Genomic DNA, 15391 nt, shown 5'->3' with positions numbered 1-15391 from the left:
ACATCTTTGAAAGTTTGTCTAGAGTACTACTGTGGACCTTGACTGAAAAAGCAAAAAAGCACCATTCTATATATTGTGAATATATCATAAAAAGAGAGAGGGGGAGGGGGAGAAGAAGCGTGAGAGAGAGAGAGAGAGAGAGATTTTAAACTTTTAACCTTCATGTACAAGTACACGTCTTATTTAGTTGTCAATTAATTTACAAACAAACATATGTTAAATCGAGTCGTTTATCTCCCATCGTATCATTGTGTATTATAAACAAGACAAACACCTAGAACTCTGTTTTTGACAGACTCCACTACAATTTTATCACTCTTGGTATGCGCTAATGCAGTGGGTAACAATTCTCTGACAAAAAAAAAATCGACGAATCTCGTTTTCACAAACATTTCATGAGCTTCAGCAGGCTAAACATTGGCAACGCCTGACTTTAGAAGATAAACACACTCCAACGGCCGAAAACTTAAATGGACGGCCACGAAATAACAGAAACTATGTCTAGATGGATAAACTCAAAATCCAGGAACATGCGATAAACATAAAACGGAGCGCAGGTTATAGATTCGGTCTCTGCATGCGTCTGTTTTACAAGCCATGTTTATAATTAAAATGTAGTACACCTAATGCATTTTTAATATGTACAACATGAGAATAATCTCTTAAAATAAGACACACCGTAATTTACATGAAGACAAGGTGGCATTTCATGTACATTTAGATATTTAAAGGTCATTCAAGGTGAAAGGTTAAAAGAACTTTAAGGTCAGAAATCTGTCAAATGATTTGGATTTTTTCTAAAAGGGGTAATTTTTTAAGAAATCAATATGTTTCAACCAAACAAAAGGGGTGAGACAGCATATAATTATTTTAAATCTGAAAACCTTTAGGGGATCTGCCCCTCTGCCCCCCCCCCCCCCCCCTATCTCTCGAATTGTTCTGCAAATTTTTTTTACGGGTCGTCAATATAGAATATATTTACATTTGAAAGTAACTTTAATATTGAAAGGATTCTGTTTCATGCCATTATGTTTTTGTTACCTTTACCTAATTTGTTCTTGTACATCATACATGGATAATACACGTGTCTGTGTATGGATATTTTTTTTTCAATTAGAAGATAGCACGGCTGGCCAAAGTACTCAACTAATGGACTCACACCTATGATGCTAGTTAGAAAGTAAACATGCATTCGCGCAAAATAGCCCAAAAAACTTTTATCAGCATATTTTTGTTGTCAATGGTATCACTTCCAGATCCATTAACAAAAATTGACCTCTGAATTTATTTCAAAGAATTTCCGCAGGTGCGGATCTAAACGTGTCTAGACCCCCTCCCCCCCTGGAATTTCTGAAAACACCTTCAAAAGCTTTATGAATGGAAGAAGTTTATTATTCATAAAAAGAACACTTTGAATTCTGTAGGTTGTCACGAGAGAGAGGGAGAGAGAGAAAGGGGAGGGAGAGAGAGAGATCCTCAAAAAGAGAGATGCACTCACCTAAAGTATCTTGGAGAAGCGCTGCTAATATGGAAATGCTGAGGAAATTCAACATGGCTCGGTGTGGAATTACCTACAAAATAAATGAGTTTATTAATAAAACACAAAAATATAAAGCTCAAATCGATCGATTTGTCATCCTATTGTTTGATCAACTATAGATATCTCTGGTTTTGATAAACTCAGTGGAGTCGAGATTTACGAATATACGATCGAAGTCTATTATTTGATTTAAAAATTTAATTATTTTTTCAGATGATTTCTTCTCAGACGATTTTTCAATATAAATTTATGTTCGTAAAGCCTTAAACAGAGTATCTAGTATTTTCTCCCCAGAGGTGCTGGTTACGCGTACGATGTCTTGAAAATATAATAAAATATATGTTCGAAGCATCGATGTTTTCATTCAAGAAAAATATTTTTGAATAAAATAAATTAAAAAGTTGAAAGAAAGAAAGAGGGGATATCATTATTCACATACTCACACGCCTAATAGATATCTCCCATCTTTTAAATTAAAGTCTAAATCGATGCCCCTGGTTCCCACTACTAACATGGACCATACGACACCCAGATAAGAAGTAAACACAAAACAAACACCATATTATTGATTCCATTCTCCTAATCACGGTCGGGATTTTAACACGTATTTTGTGTATTAAGGAGACAAAATGAAAAATGATAGGAAATGGAGTCCTTTAGGTTTTAAAGTCCTAAATTTTGTCAAAATACTCGATCCCCGGAAGATGCGTAGACGCATTTTGCTGACGTCCACAGATGAACTTAATATATGTGGGTTGTCGTTTATCTGTTTTCCTTTTTTAATTTTATTTATCTAATTTAAAATCCAATACACTATATTATAGTATTGTTATATATGTTTTATTCTTCTATTTAACTTGTCACTGGTCGCTTGCAAGCTTGTTTTGAAAGATGTTTGAGGTTCTGATTGATAATGTCTTTTATTATAATTGTTTTTGGAGACAAGGCCTTCCAATAATCCATCAGAACTGAATGTCCCATGGGTAACAATTGTGCCCAATGATTAGCCCCATCTGTTTTTGTATTCCTGTGAAGTAGAATTTATTAAAAACACTTGTTGTGACATAAATTTAGAAATACACGAGAAAAAAAAAATATTTTTTATGGTAATCAATTTTATGTTGATTTTTCTATGTCAACTTTTCTTAATATACCAGTTTTTTTTCAGAAAATTTGATATACGAAAACCAAGTCACTTAAAAAGCATTGTCAAAAAGTTTTGTTTTTGTCTTTGTATCAACAAATTTATTACAACTCAAGATCGTTTTTAATTATTTGCATCAAGAACAAAAGTGGTATGAATTATCTATAACAAACATGGCTGAACAACTTTATGAAAGAAAACACGCAATAACAAACTGAATTTGACCACATATTTTGTAAGTTTTTCTTTGTCAACTTTTCTTTTCAATATACTTCACTGTATTTTTACACCCTGCATATATGGGATATATGTCTGGAAGGTGATTAGATACGCAAAAACATGCTCTATGCAAAAACCATTTCTAAAACGAGGTAACCTACTGACAAACAAGTTGATGAAACAAGGATGTCAACGGCCTCGTTTAAAAATCAGCCTTCTCGCTACAACTATCACTTCTAATACTGACTGGCATTTTTCATATTATATATTAAGCAATTGTTTACATTCTGAATTGACCCTAGATTATAACAAGGAGCATATGGTGGTTGACAGGGGGCATTTTTAATCCAAGCCACATTATCCCGCTTTTTATGTTTTAAAAGGTCCATGTTTGATATGGCCCTGATTTGTTTTGGCTAAATGGACTTATGAGCCTGAATCCCGTTCGTTGCATTCATGTTTCGTTCGAAAAACCTATATGGACATTGAGAGGACGATTTACGGCAATTGACAATGTATACAGACATGTGTTCGCTCTGAAGTACTAGTATCTAACGGTATTATTAATTGAGTTTCCTCACTGCCACTAGAAGGGGGGGGGGTAGGGGTCTTATTTGAGGCACTTTGATTTATCATCAATTTTTAAATCTTTTAGGTATGCAAATGAAATACTTGTAGATTTAAGAGAAGATATTAACCAAGAAATCAATCTATCATAAAGGATTCTCTACGGAAAACAACCGGTCACGTTGGGTCACCAAAAATGGCCTTCATTGACAGTAAATGACTGAAAAACCTGTACGTCTGTTCAGCTCTACGTGAAGTGCTCTACTGAGAAATGATATCGATGACAAGTGTACATCCATACAAATCGATCGATTATCTAATTACGACATGACAGTAGTATTTTAATTGTCATTTTAGTACATTTTTGGACACCTAATGATTTTATTGTGACCCCCAGCAATACTTGAACATACATGGATTAGGACATCATCGATGTGCAGTGCTGAGTGTTTATAATTAGTGCATTGTAGGGCTTAATGGGAAGGAATTTATATAACTTGTTTTTAACATGAGTGACCTTGTTTTGTGAAAAGGTCAAACAAATATACATATATGAACCATCACTATGTACATTTATTTAGATTTTAAATTTTTAATCAGAAAAACAAAATTTATTTTTGAGATGGGCCGATTATGGCCCTTGAAGCCTCTACTTCTTATTCTTAAATTTAGAAAAATACTTTTTAAAATTTCGTACAACTTTTTAGGTGGTATTGTATATACCACTCTTGAAAATTGTACACTTCGCAAGATCAGCTTTGCTGGTGAATTTCACTTTATGTCTTGGTACACTGTATGTAATTTAAATATTGAGAAATTAGAATGTAAAATACAAGAAAAGATCATCTGAGTAATTATTTTAGGATTTTCAAAGACCAACTGATAAAACATATTAAAGTAACGTCAATTTAAAACTGAAAGGTTTCTTTCAAAAAAAATATGTTGCCGTCTTTGCTCCTATCCGGAGTGTTCCCATTTCGCCTTAACTGTGAAATTCAGGTGAGAAAAAGTTAAAAAGTACTAAGGCGAAATGGGAATTCTAATATTTGTAAATTTTATTATAATTTCAATAATAATTTTCTTTTTATATTGAATTTAATAGTTAATGGAAATTCATGAATACAGTGAATGAAATAATACATGTAATGCCAAGTATTTTTTAAAAAAATACTTTATGATGAATATATAAAATCTTCATCACCTGAATTCACCTGAGAGCTTACTAAGGCGAAATGGGAATGCTAAATTTTACAGTTAAGTCGAGATGGCAACAAACCCTCCTATCCCTAAACGTACTGGTTGTACCTTTAACTACACTGTCTATGATGTACGAGTATCGTACGCTATTAATATAGCACCCCGTGTACAATGTACTTCGTGGTTTGAATAATTAAACTTGGTCTTGAACACTGGTATTCACCTAAACAAGAGAAATACCTGGAAATTACCTTAAAAAGGGGGGTGAAAATGATAAAGCCTTCTTATACATTTTTTTTAGCTTCAGTGAGATAGTGATTTTCTGTGATTTGGTTGCCATTCTCTTTTTTTGTTGATTGCAGAAGTACATGCATTTTGAAGATAGAAGTAGAAAATGGGGGAATTCCTTTCGGGTTTGATCATTCAAACGGTGCGTCAATTTTGATGCAGCCATTGAAAAATCTTTCTTCAAGTCCCTGTTATCAGTCTAGGTCTAAGAATCCCTTGTGTGATATGCCTCAATTATCAAAACGGAAGGAAATTGTCAATAAAGTCAGATTTTTCAATGATGCCAAGTAAATAGTTTATTTACACGTTCAGCGGGTATCCTCGCCCTTTGAATCAAGGGTTATTTGTTAACGTGTGAATGTTTCATGCAATTTGAAATGCAAAAAATGTACAAGTAAAATATCATAATCGTAAAAAGCCTGGAAAATGTCGATCAGATTATTCGGACTATCATCGATCTCCCTCATTCTTCCCATTATAACCGGATATCACCTTAACGAATTTTATTTGCAGCTTTGGAATGTGATTATGGGTGATTAGCAGCTGAAATATACTGCGTAATTTAGCATTATATAAATAACCAAATATAGCAAATCAATTTGCATAAAGAACAGTTAATCGAAAAACTATAATACTGAGGTGTGTAAAACGCAATGAATGGCAAGCCATAAAACTAATTCAAATCGAAATTAAAAGAAATTATCTTTAAAATCAAATCAATCGCGCTTATTTAAGTAAAATGGGTTTTCGGTGTTTACTATATCGGGTTAAGGAATCTCGCTGCGTAGTGAATTTTGAGTTCAGGACCGATAACTCCGGTCAATAAAGTGATTCATGTAGGCTAATGTCCACTCGTATCCCACAATCGGTGTAGTGATTTAATTTAAAGATTTATGGAAACTAATTAACAATATTCGTATTTGATTAATTTTTGTGCCCTTCTATTTGTGTCAAAAACGTATGTATACAATGAATTCTCCGACATGTTTAACTGAATATCAAATTGGATGTCCGGATCGGATCGTTTTAATTAAAATTAAATCTATTAATTTTTTTTCGAAAATATTTCAAATTTTTATCTCCGTTAACAGTCCGTTATGTTACTTTTTTTTGAAAATGAAGATTCATGGGGGAGTTTAATCTTTTTTTATAACTAATAAAATGTGCATGAGAAAATTCATTAAGTTGTGATTTACCGTTCACATAACATTTAGTTATCAAATCCGCTCTCATTGGACGAAGGCAAAGCAATAAAAGAACAAACTCCACAACGTGGTCGTTTCCGGCCTGTTAAGTGATAGTGGTCAGTTTTTGGAGAAGTAAAACCTTGTTAGCTTTGACAGGTTACCTATGTTTCACGCCTGTAGACATTAATGCCACAGAGAAACGACCATTCTTACAAAGACGGCACAAACTGTAATGGAATTTATATTCCAATGTCCTCTTGGGAACACGCCGAGAAGAAATATGTGTTTTTGAATATATTCTTTATGGGGTGAAAAATCGATGTTTTCGGAAGTCTTGCAATGTAGTTTTTGTCTATTTCAAAATCGAAATAATGCACTTAATCAATTCCTAATTATAAAGATGGCAAAGCAGTAATTATTTCAGCTTCTCTGATTTCTAAATGCATTTATGTATATGTGTCTTAATTTACTAAGATATTAATTTATTCAATACATTTTATTGACAATACCATTGAACCTTCAAATGAATAATACTCACAGGTATTTCTAAATACACTGTAACATATCTTTTTGCAAGGTTTTATGAACGAATATATATATCATTTTATTGCATTGGTCCTATTTTAAGGCAAGCGTTAAGATTTTTTCCACGAAAAATCAAAAGCATTCAAATTTATGATGCCAGTTTCCTATGGACAAGACTAAAGTATTAAAATAATTTCTAGTACTTGAAAGAGCTATATATTAAAATTGCATACAACAATAGACTTTTAGAAAAAGTACTCACCGGTATAACATTAAGTCATAATCCAATAAGCAATAAAATTTTGAAAACAGTTTTGAAATGAAATCCTCAGAAGTTGACCATATCCATTTTGCACTTTATGACGCTTCGTCCGGTTCCTGTGGAAGAAATGGTTACAATGTTAGTATGGGGAAAAGTCCCGTGACGCGCAACCGCATAATCGGGGAGTCTATTGACTGTCAGGCGTTTATGTCGATGAAGTATTAATCGGTTATAAACATAGAAATAAACGTCAATCAACCAGAATTAGTGTTTTCTAGAGTCGTCACGCTCTGATGAATTACCATCCAAATCAATTTTATGGAACCTTAATTGTTAGATTTAATACCATCATACCTTATTTGCAGAAAAGATTGCATCATGAACTACTTATTTTGTCGCAAACTTGTAGAGTAAAAAGGCCTGCAGACCTCTTAATTTTTAGATTCTTCAACAATTTGCATTACCCTCCTAGCTACTTTGGTTCTGCCGTTCATGAGCAATACCAGAAATCCAGCTGTTTAGATATTTCTTATGAAATCTTTGCAAATTGAGACCATTGTAAAGATTTGTTGAAGTTCGTGTCAGGGATCTTTGACGTGCGGGTAATTCATATCAAACACTCCCCTGATGTAATGAAAACATTAGCAGTGTGGAGTTTCAACCTTCTTCCTCAATGAATCTCCTTGATACGATTCAGTGTGGCGTGGTTTTCGTTTGTCTGATTTTCTTCTAACCGATTAATGGCAAGGAAAAAACTTGTACAGATTAAGTGTTTGTCTGTATTGTTTTATCAAATATCGAAAGTAGGTCAAGTCGAGAAAACGAAAGTGATCTAATAGTTTCTGTAGCTTGATAGAAACCTCTTCCAAAATCGACTTTGATTAAAGTCTTGTCTCAACATTAATCGATTTCACTGTCATACGTTACGTACTTTCAGTCTGTTTGAATTCTCAATAGGATACAGAAATTATAAGTAAGAAAATATTTATTATAAAGTAAACTTTATGAAAACAATTCAAAGTGGCACGCATTCTTTTCGAATTATTCATTTATTATAAGTTCCTTTTTATTAAACATTGCTAATTTTGTGATATGATCGTTATATAAAATTAAGAAAATAAAAATCCTGTTTTAATTTGGATTAATTTATGGCTTTAATCACAAGACCATAAAGACTATTTACTCATTTAAGTGAAAGCAGCCACATTTTGAAAAGTTTGAGAAAACAGAGAAAAAGAAACTTAAAATATGTAGTTTTCCCCAGAAATATCACACCATTTTGCACCATGCCATGTCAATCATATGATTTCTTTTGTTGGATCAATCATGTTTAAACTATTGAACCCGGCCTTTTGTTAAGATGCATCTGTCCAATATTTTTGAGAAGTAACACACATCTCTTTCGTTCGTCGGAAACTGATGGAATACAATCAAAGTTCAACCCTCCTTAAAAATGATTCTTTCTATCTGAAATTTGTTCTTCGAATCTATTTTTATTTTAGCATTAAAAATATATTAAAGAAAAAAAAAAGGAAGATGAGTTTAAAATGTTCTCCCCTCTAAAAATATTAAACGTACTACATGTACAAATGTGAGCTTATGATTATAATTTAAAAAAATGTATCAATATGAATATAATTTTTCTACACAACCAGTCAGGTAGTATTTCAGAGAAGATTTAGATCGTAAAAGGACTGATGAGAAAATCTTGGAATTAGAAATAAATTTAACATATAAATTAAAATTTTTAGCAAATTAACGCATTTAGACTTACCGTTCCTCATACCTTCCGGAATTTTCTGATGATTTCTTTCTCTTAGTGTTAGCGTGCTGAATTGAAAATGGCCGTGTATAAAATTTATTGTCAACAATGCCATTACGCTCAAATCGTCAAATTTAGATTTTCTTCAAAACATTTAACATTTCCCTTGATAACGCGGTTCGCCATCAGTCACGTGACTATAAAAATCGTGACGTATTTATGCGGCCTTATCAATGAACTTAATACTTATAACATGCAGCAATTTGCATCAAAACTGTGCAAAATTTTAAGTATAGAGAGTGCATCATGATGTCACTGAATTGCAAAATCCTACTTCTTTGCCATTTAATCTGGAAATCTGATAATTTTGTTTCGATATTTCGCATAAGTACATAGAAACTAGGTGTGGGATGTCCACTTCCGTACTAACATTTAAAACTGCAATAAAATGGCAGGCTTGTCACTTTCATTGATAATGTAAAAGAAGCTTTTTTCATAAGGTTTTGTTTTTGCACATACGTGTATCAGGAACCTTAAGTTTCTTTTTTGAAACAACAAAATGAGTTGGTAACACAGTTCTGGAGTTGGACGTAGACTGAAGTGGTGTACACTTACCCTTGACAGCGCAATAGTTATGGACCAGTTTAAAGTTGACAGACAAACAGACAGACAGGAAAACAATATACCGCGGGTACCCCCTGGGATCTTTCGATCCAGGGACATATATAAAAATGTAATATGCTTCTTCTTGGTAGATAAAATATAACACTGATTTAATTAATAGCACACCAAGTTATCTGAGGTCTTTTGTTTTTAAATTTCAGTAACATATTGGTTATAATATGTAAATAAATGATTCCTATTGTTTTCAAAATGAAAAGGTAAAAGGTCGTAGGCCGGTTTTTGTGCTAGACTCGAGATGTCCACTCATTATCTTTCGAATCTTTATATTCGCAAACTAAGTAATTATAAATGGATGAGTTTAGATGAGATAAACTAGTGACTGATCGATTTCATGTGAAGGGGCAGAAATTTCCCTGTTCCATCTTTCTTAATATCTCTGAGACTCTTCTCCTTTTGGATGCCCTTGGAATGTCACAAAGAGGCTAGCAAAAGGTCAATACTTATAAAGAATTTGATAAAGAATAAAAAAATAGTCCTTTATGTTGATATATATCTTTTTGTGCACAGGCTGATATTAAAGATTGCCCACATGTTAAAGAGCCGTGGCCAACGAGGTTCTTCTAGGTATGTCTGTCTGTTTACTCTTCTTTAGGTGTGTTGATTGCAAAACACAAGCGGTTAAATTGACCACTTCCTTGTGTCGAAAATATACATAGGATTTAATAAATCAGTTTTGGGGGTGTTGCTGTGGGCCACTACCCCAACTCCAAACTAGTAACCCCCTTTTCAAGACTCAAGATTTTCAAGACATCCTTTTATTAAACATACTTTTTGGCCTTCATCTGTTATTCCTGAATACTGGGCAACCTTTTTTTCTGAAATTTGACAAGTTTGCAAATATAATGTACCGTGATATTTTAAGTATTTTATTTTTTAGAAATCCGAATCGTTAAAACACCGTGAACACCTTGTGATAATGGATTTTTCATCCCCCCTCTTTATCTACAACCTCAATTATACTAGGCTAGACACTTCATATCTAACTTCATTAGAATTATTATCAAGGTTTCTTAATCCCTCGACAAATAGAAAGATCTGGGCTAGCCCAGATTGGACATTATTGGAATAATTACTGCCACGCTGACCGATAAAGTGGGCGTGTCCTTCGGTACAAAGAACAGACAGTGGCGATAGTCAACAAAAACATACCCGCGCTCAAAAATCACTCATCCGGGGACGTTTTAACGGGGGAAATATTTAGTGAATGGAGAAAAAATACACACTGTAAACATTGCGATTTTGGTCAATTCAGGTATATGTTAGCCAAGCTGAGGAATTTATGGGCCGCGTTATTTAAAGTTTGAAAGGCATTTTGGTTTTTGTGATTTTTGCAAAAAGCGTCTTTTTGAAAAAAAAAAGATCATTAATTTTTTTGAAGGAAATATTAAGCAATGGCGGACTCTGAAGCCAAATCGTCCGAAGTAAAATTAACCATCACAAATGAAAATGTTAAAACAAAGGATGTTACGGAGGGAGAGGAAATTGACCTTCATGAACGAGATCCGAACAACTTACACGAAGACCTCAAGGTAACTAAGCATTTTTTTTCTGCATCATAATTAAACTTTAAAAAAGGGTTCCACAAATTATAGGTTGCTTATTTTTACTTTTTGCACATTAATTAGCTAAGGGCTTTAAAATCGTTTGGATTCCAAAAATGTACAGATTGATTAATTTTAATTTCCTATTCAAGCAATTTTAAGAAATGAGTTCCTTAAGAATTATTCAAACATAAAGGAATCATGTTTGATGTGCTTAATTGTTTAAGAAAAAAGTAATTGATTAGAAACATGTGTAATCGTTCAATAGTGTTGTTTATGATTGCTGTTTTGTTTCCAACAACTGAAATATACTTAAAGCGAACAGAAACAACAAAATATTTACTTTTATTAATCTTTATGCTTAGATGCATTTTACAAAGTGTTTGCCTTTGCAAAATTACTACATGTATAATCTTAGTTTTTCAATGCACTGACACGAGCATTTTTTTCCTTCTGCACAGAGAAGCGAGTCACGTAATATAAAACTGTGAAATGCCACTTTTTGAATTCTTTTATAAAATGACCACCTAATCTACCAGCCATCTCAAATAATCTGATCTATTTGCGACTGGAGGGTCTCTCTCTGCTCTCATTTCTGTGTATAAATTGTTTACATTTGAACATTCTTTCCAGATCCAGTTTCAAGAAATAATTGGCGAGCCTCATGAAGATGTCTTCTCCTTTGACTGTGTGTGGATCAACTCCTACAAGGTTTGTTCGGTCGCCATTACGCTGGTATTCTAAACCTTGGCCCGGGAACCACTCGTCTTTTATTATTTATCAGTTGACTGGCCGTTAAGTGGACATATACACGTCAGGAAAATCCAATATTCCTTAAATAAACCTGTTTGTCCTATATCTTATTCTCAGCTTTTAATAAAGTCTTTCCTCCAGATATTCTCTGGTAGAATTTGTATGTGAGGGGGTAACAGAGCACCATTGATTTATTTGTGTAACTGACTAGGGTAATTATTTACATTAGCATCAGCTGGCCTCGGTTTAAAAGGAAAATATAATGCTCGTGTTGAAAGTCGTTATATTGAGTTAGTAGTTGGTATATGTATCAAATGACTGGAGGACAACATTCGAGTTTCCTCGGGTTTCAGGGAAGAGATATGTATTTAATCTATTGACGTGAAGAAAACTGCAGTGCGCGCCATGTTCATCAGCCCTTCATTATGTTCAACATGAAGATGCGTGGGACATTTCGTTAATAAAACGTCAATCTGCCCAACAAATCCATGGCGGTCAGCGACAGCGCCACCTTTTGGGACGCAGCACGACTGCAATCAATACGCGCATGTTCATCCTTAGTTCGACCAATGATGTCCTTTTATACCGATTTATGTGAAAACTGGGTCAACTTAAATCTTGAACGTAATTATAGTTTAAAAGCCCGTATGTGACATGGATCTTTTTATGTTTGATTTTCATGGGATCTAAATTTTATGAATAACGAAAACATTTTTATGTCTACACATTAAACCAATAATGACATAGCCCCCGGACTGTCAAAATATCAAGCTCTGTTGCACAAGAAATCTCGAGATACATGTATCTTCCATTTTACCTTTTTAGGCCAAACGCTTTACTTGAAATTCCAATGTACTACACTGTCTTAAAATGAATACTAGTATTTAAGTTTCAGATTTTAAGGTTTCATCAAATTTCGGATGAACGACCAAAGGAGCTCTTCGGTCGTTCATCCCAATTTTGTCAAACGAGCTACAGATCTGCAGCTATACCGCTATATATAGTCCGTATCCTCTTAAGATTTCCCGTGTGTATTGCTATTTCTATGATAAAGAAAAAAAAACGAAGAATAAATTTTTCAATGATTGAATTACTCAAAACGTATTTTAAGGGTTGAAAAAGGGCACTTCATTTCCAAAAAAAAAGTCACCCTTGTTTTCGTTCCTAGAAGAAATGTATCTGTGTTTTTTAATTTGTAGAACTATTATTGTTCAAACTTTTGAATTTACCAGACTGAAGTAAATACCATATAGTCACAAGCCGCGGTTGAAAAGAAAAACAACACCACTTTCCAAAAAACCTTGAAATTATTTAGAGAGCTTAATCTTGCAAAATGAAATCTAAAGAAAATAGCGTTTCAGCTGCGTTTAACTGTATATCCAGGACACTTGCAGGGATCGACCCAAATTCCCGTCTTTTAAAAAATCAGAAGTCAAAGAACGACAACTCAAGTCACGAAACAGAAAATTAATACCTGACATACAGAATGTATGAATACGACTTTGATATTTGACCGTTTGAACGCAAAATCAATAGGCGTCCTTCTTCAGCCATAGGAAATTGTAATGTAAAATTTAACTACAAAAGCTTCTTGAGGTATCGCGCGGAAACAAAGTGTTACAGAAAGGCAGAAAATACAAACGCATGGACAGACAGACGAAGAGATCGAAATACGTATCCCCCAATTTCAGTGAAAGCGGGGGGGGGGGATGTTGAAAAAAGAAACAAGAAAGAAAGAAAAAAATCGCTAAAAAATACAATTGGTAAAATCAAATTATACTGATTTCTCTCGTGTTAATTGATACTAAAATATGGCAGGTGGATTATGATTTTAAATGTTGAAGAGAAGCTTTTTAACTTGTTTGAAAATGTTTAATTTTGTGCACATATTCAGGTATATTACAAATATATATACCTGATTCCAATGACAAATATCTGTAATTTGGAAGGGAGTGGGGATGTTAATTATTCAATATTGTATAGAATTAATGTTCAGATAAAATCTCTCTTTCAAATTTGTTATCATCCAAAGGAAATTTTATCTATACCCAAAATGTCAACAATTTCAGCATGCCCAGCTTGACAAAATTTGATAAAAATGGGCCGGGATAAACTTGAGATATTTAGTAAATGAAAGAAAAGTCAGTTATACCAGAGAGAGTTATCTCTCTTTACGAAGAAACCAAGCATTAGCATTCATTTTGTATAGTGTAAGCAAGTTTTACAATTTGGGAGGATGGGGTATGCAAGCTGGGCCCCTCCTATTTCATTGTCATTTAGAGATGGTACTATAGGTCCCGTTTTACAAAAGAACTTACGACTAAGACCAAAACTTACAGCTGATTGTATTATGCAATATATCAATGATTTTGTGTAAAATTGTTGGTCAAGTCTTTTTCTACATACCTTTTAAAAAGAATAAAACAATTTTCAATTTTATATAAATAAGAAAGATATTAGCAGAATTACTGAGTATATTTTGGTCTCATTCGTAAGTACCCCCCCCCCCAAAAAAAAAAGAAACCGGGGCCATAGAATCTATCTTTTGACGTCATAACAGTTTGTATGAGGTTTAAAAAAAGATTGATTTCGGGTTTTCATTAACTCTACAAACTTGATAAAATCCCTTTCTTCTGATTTCAGATTTTCACAAACACCAAGATCTGGTGCTACAGAATCACCAGTCTGATCTGCGCACTTCCGGTGTCGTTCTGCTGGGGGATCTACTTCGCCTGCTTCGCCTTCCATAATATCTGGATTCTCATGCCCTGCCTAAAAGCCTACGGAATGAACCTACGAATCCTCCGGTCCTGTTTCAACAGTATTATAGAGACCTTCGTCAAACCCTGCTATCTGGCGGCAGGATACATTTTCTATAATATTCGGATAACAAAAGGGAGTGGCGACTGAGAATTTGACGTTTGTGTTAGACATTTTAGAATTTATGCACAATACGGTGTACTTTTTAATACTCAGTTGTTTCCATTTCTGTTGTTTATATGACACACGGGACTAACACCATCATCTACGCATTTTTGTACAATTTTAGTACATTTCTTTGTATGTGTACTGTTTTACGTTAACATGTGTATCGTGAAGTTTATTACATGTATGTGCATGAACATGTATTTTAAATTACAGGTACATGTATGATGCTGAATTATGCATGATGTGTAAGAAAATAAATAACATTTTAATAAATTATTTCAACATATTTGTTTTCTCTGATTCTTAATATCACTACTATTGGAGCATAGCAGCACACACTTGACAATCGTGGCATTCCTCCTTTACAGATATTTTTTCCTTCACGTTTTGTCAAATATGACAAAATTGCTCTGTTCTAGGGAAAGGGGTGTAGTGTAACAGTGCATGTATTTCACTTTATCAATTTTTTAAATCAAAATTTCATATGGTTTTCATTTTTCAACACTTGCAATGCTTTTCATTGATATTTTTACCTGCACAAAGGAGAAAAGCGCTCATTTTCACTGAAGATCGTGAGTTTTACATGTAGCTGCTTCACAAAGATAGGACCCTTTAATTAAGTGAAATGTATTGAATTTTCCCATTTCAATACACTCGGAGTTGCTCGGACCTAGCCTCGGACGTCCAAGGAGTTCTACAACCTTGCTGAGTCAGTCATCTGACCTTATTTGAATTTCATATCAAATATTGCGCTTTTGAAATCAGAGTTACTTTTTTGCAGGCTCAACTCTGTG

At 33.7% G+C, this 15391-nt stretch overlaps 2 protein-coding genes across 3 annotated transcripts in view; one reads left to right on the top strand and one right to left on the bottom strand.

The window, feature by feature from the left end:
- Window positions 1-7045, bottom strand: part of LOC134237851 (cadherin EGF LAG seven-pass G-type receptor 2-like) — a 33705-nt gene extending 26660 nt beyond the window's left edge. Inside the window, exons 1-2 of the mRNA XM_062719993.1 lie at window positions 6930-7045; window positions 1499-1571 (exon numbers count right to left, since the gene is read on the bottom strand). Coding sequence (XP_062575977.1) covers window positions 1499-1553 — 55 coding nt within the window. The 5' untranslated portion in view covers window positions 1554-1571; window positions 6930-7045. The remainder of the gene's footprint in view (window positions 1-1498; window positions 1572-6929) is intronic.
- A 3378-nt stretch (window positions 7046-10423) lies between these two features.
- On the top strand, window positions 10424-14862 carry LOC134237863 (caveolin-3-like). 2 transcript variants are annotated; one of them, XM_062720015.1, is made up of 4 exons: window positions 10424-10627; window positions 10754-10904; window positions 11550-11627; window positions 14313-14862. In XM_062720015.1, exons 2-4 carry the CDS (start codon window positions 10767-10769, stop codon window positions 14577-14579), a joined length of 483 nt encoding a protein of 160 aa, XP_062575999.1. In that variant the 5' UTR covers window positions 10424-10627; window positions 10754-10766; the 3' UTR covers window positions 14580-14862. The 2 variants fall into 2 exon arrangements, with proteins under 2 accessions (XP_062575999.1, XP_062575998.1); XM_062720014.1 differs by having other exon boundaries at window positions 10425-10904.
- The last annotated feature ends 529 nt before the right edge of the window (window positions 14863-15391 follow it).

The sequence above is a fragment of the Saccostrea cucullata genome, unplaced genomic scaffold (assembly GCF_032062105.1).
Source record: "Saccostrea cucullata isolate Sc308-1 unplaced genomic scaffold, CSIRO_AGI_Scuc_v1 ctg348, whole genome shotgun sequence".
Taxonomy (NCBI): domain Eukaryota; kingdom Metazoa; phylum Mollusca; class Bivalvia; order Ostreida; family Ostreidae; genus Saccostrea; species Saccostrea cuccullata.
This window is presented reverse-complemented; position numbering and strand designations above follow the sequence as displayed.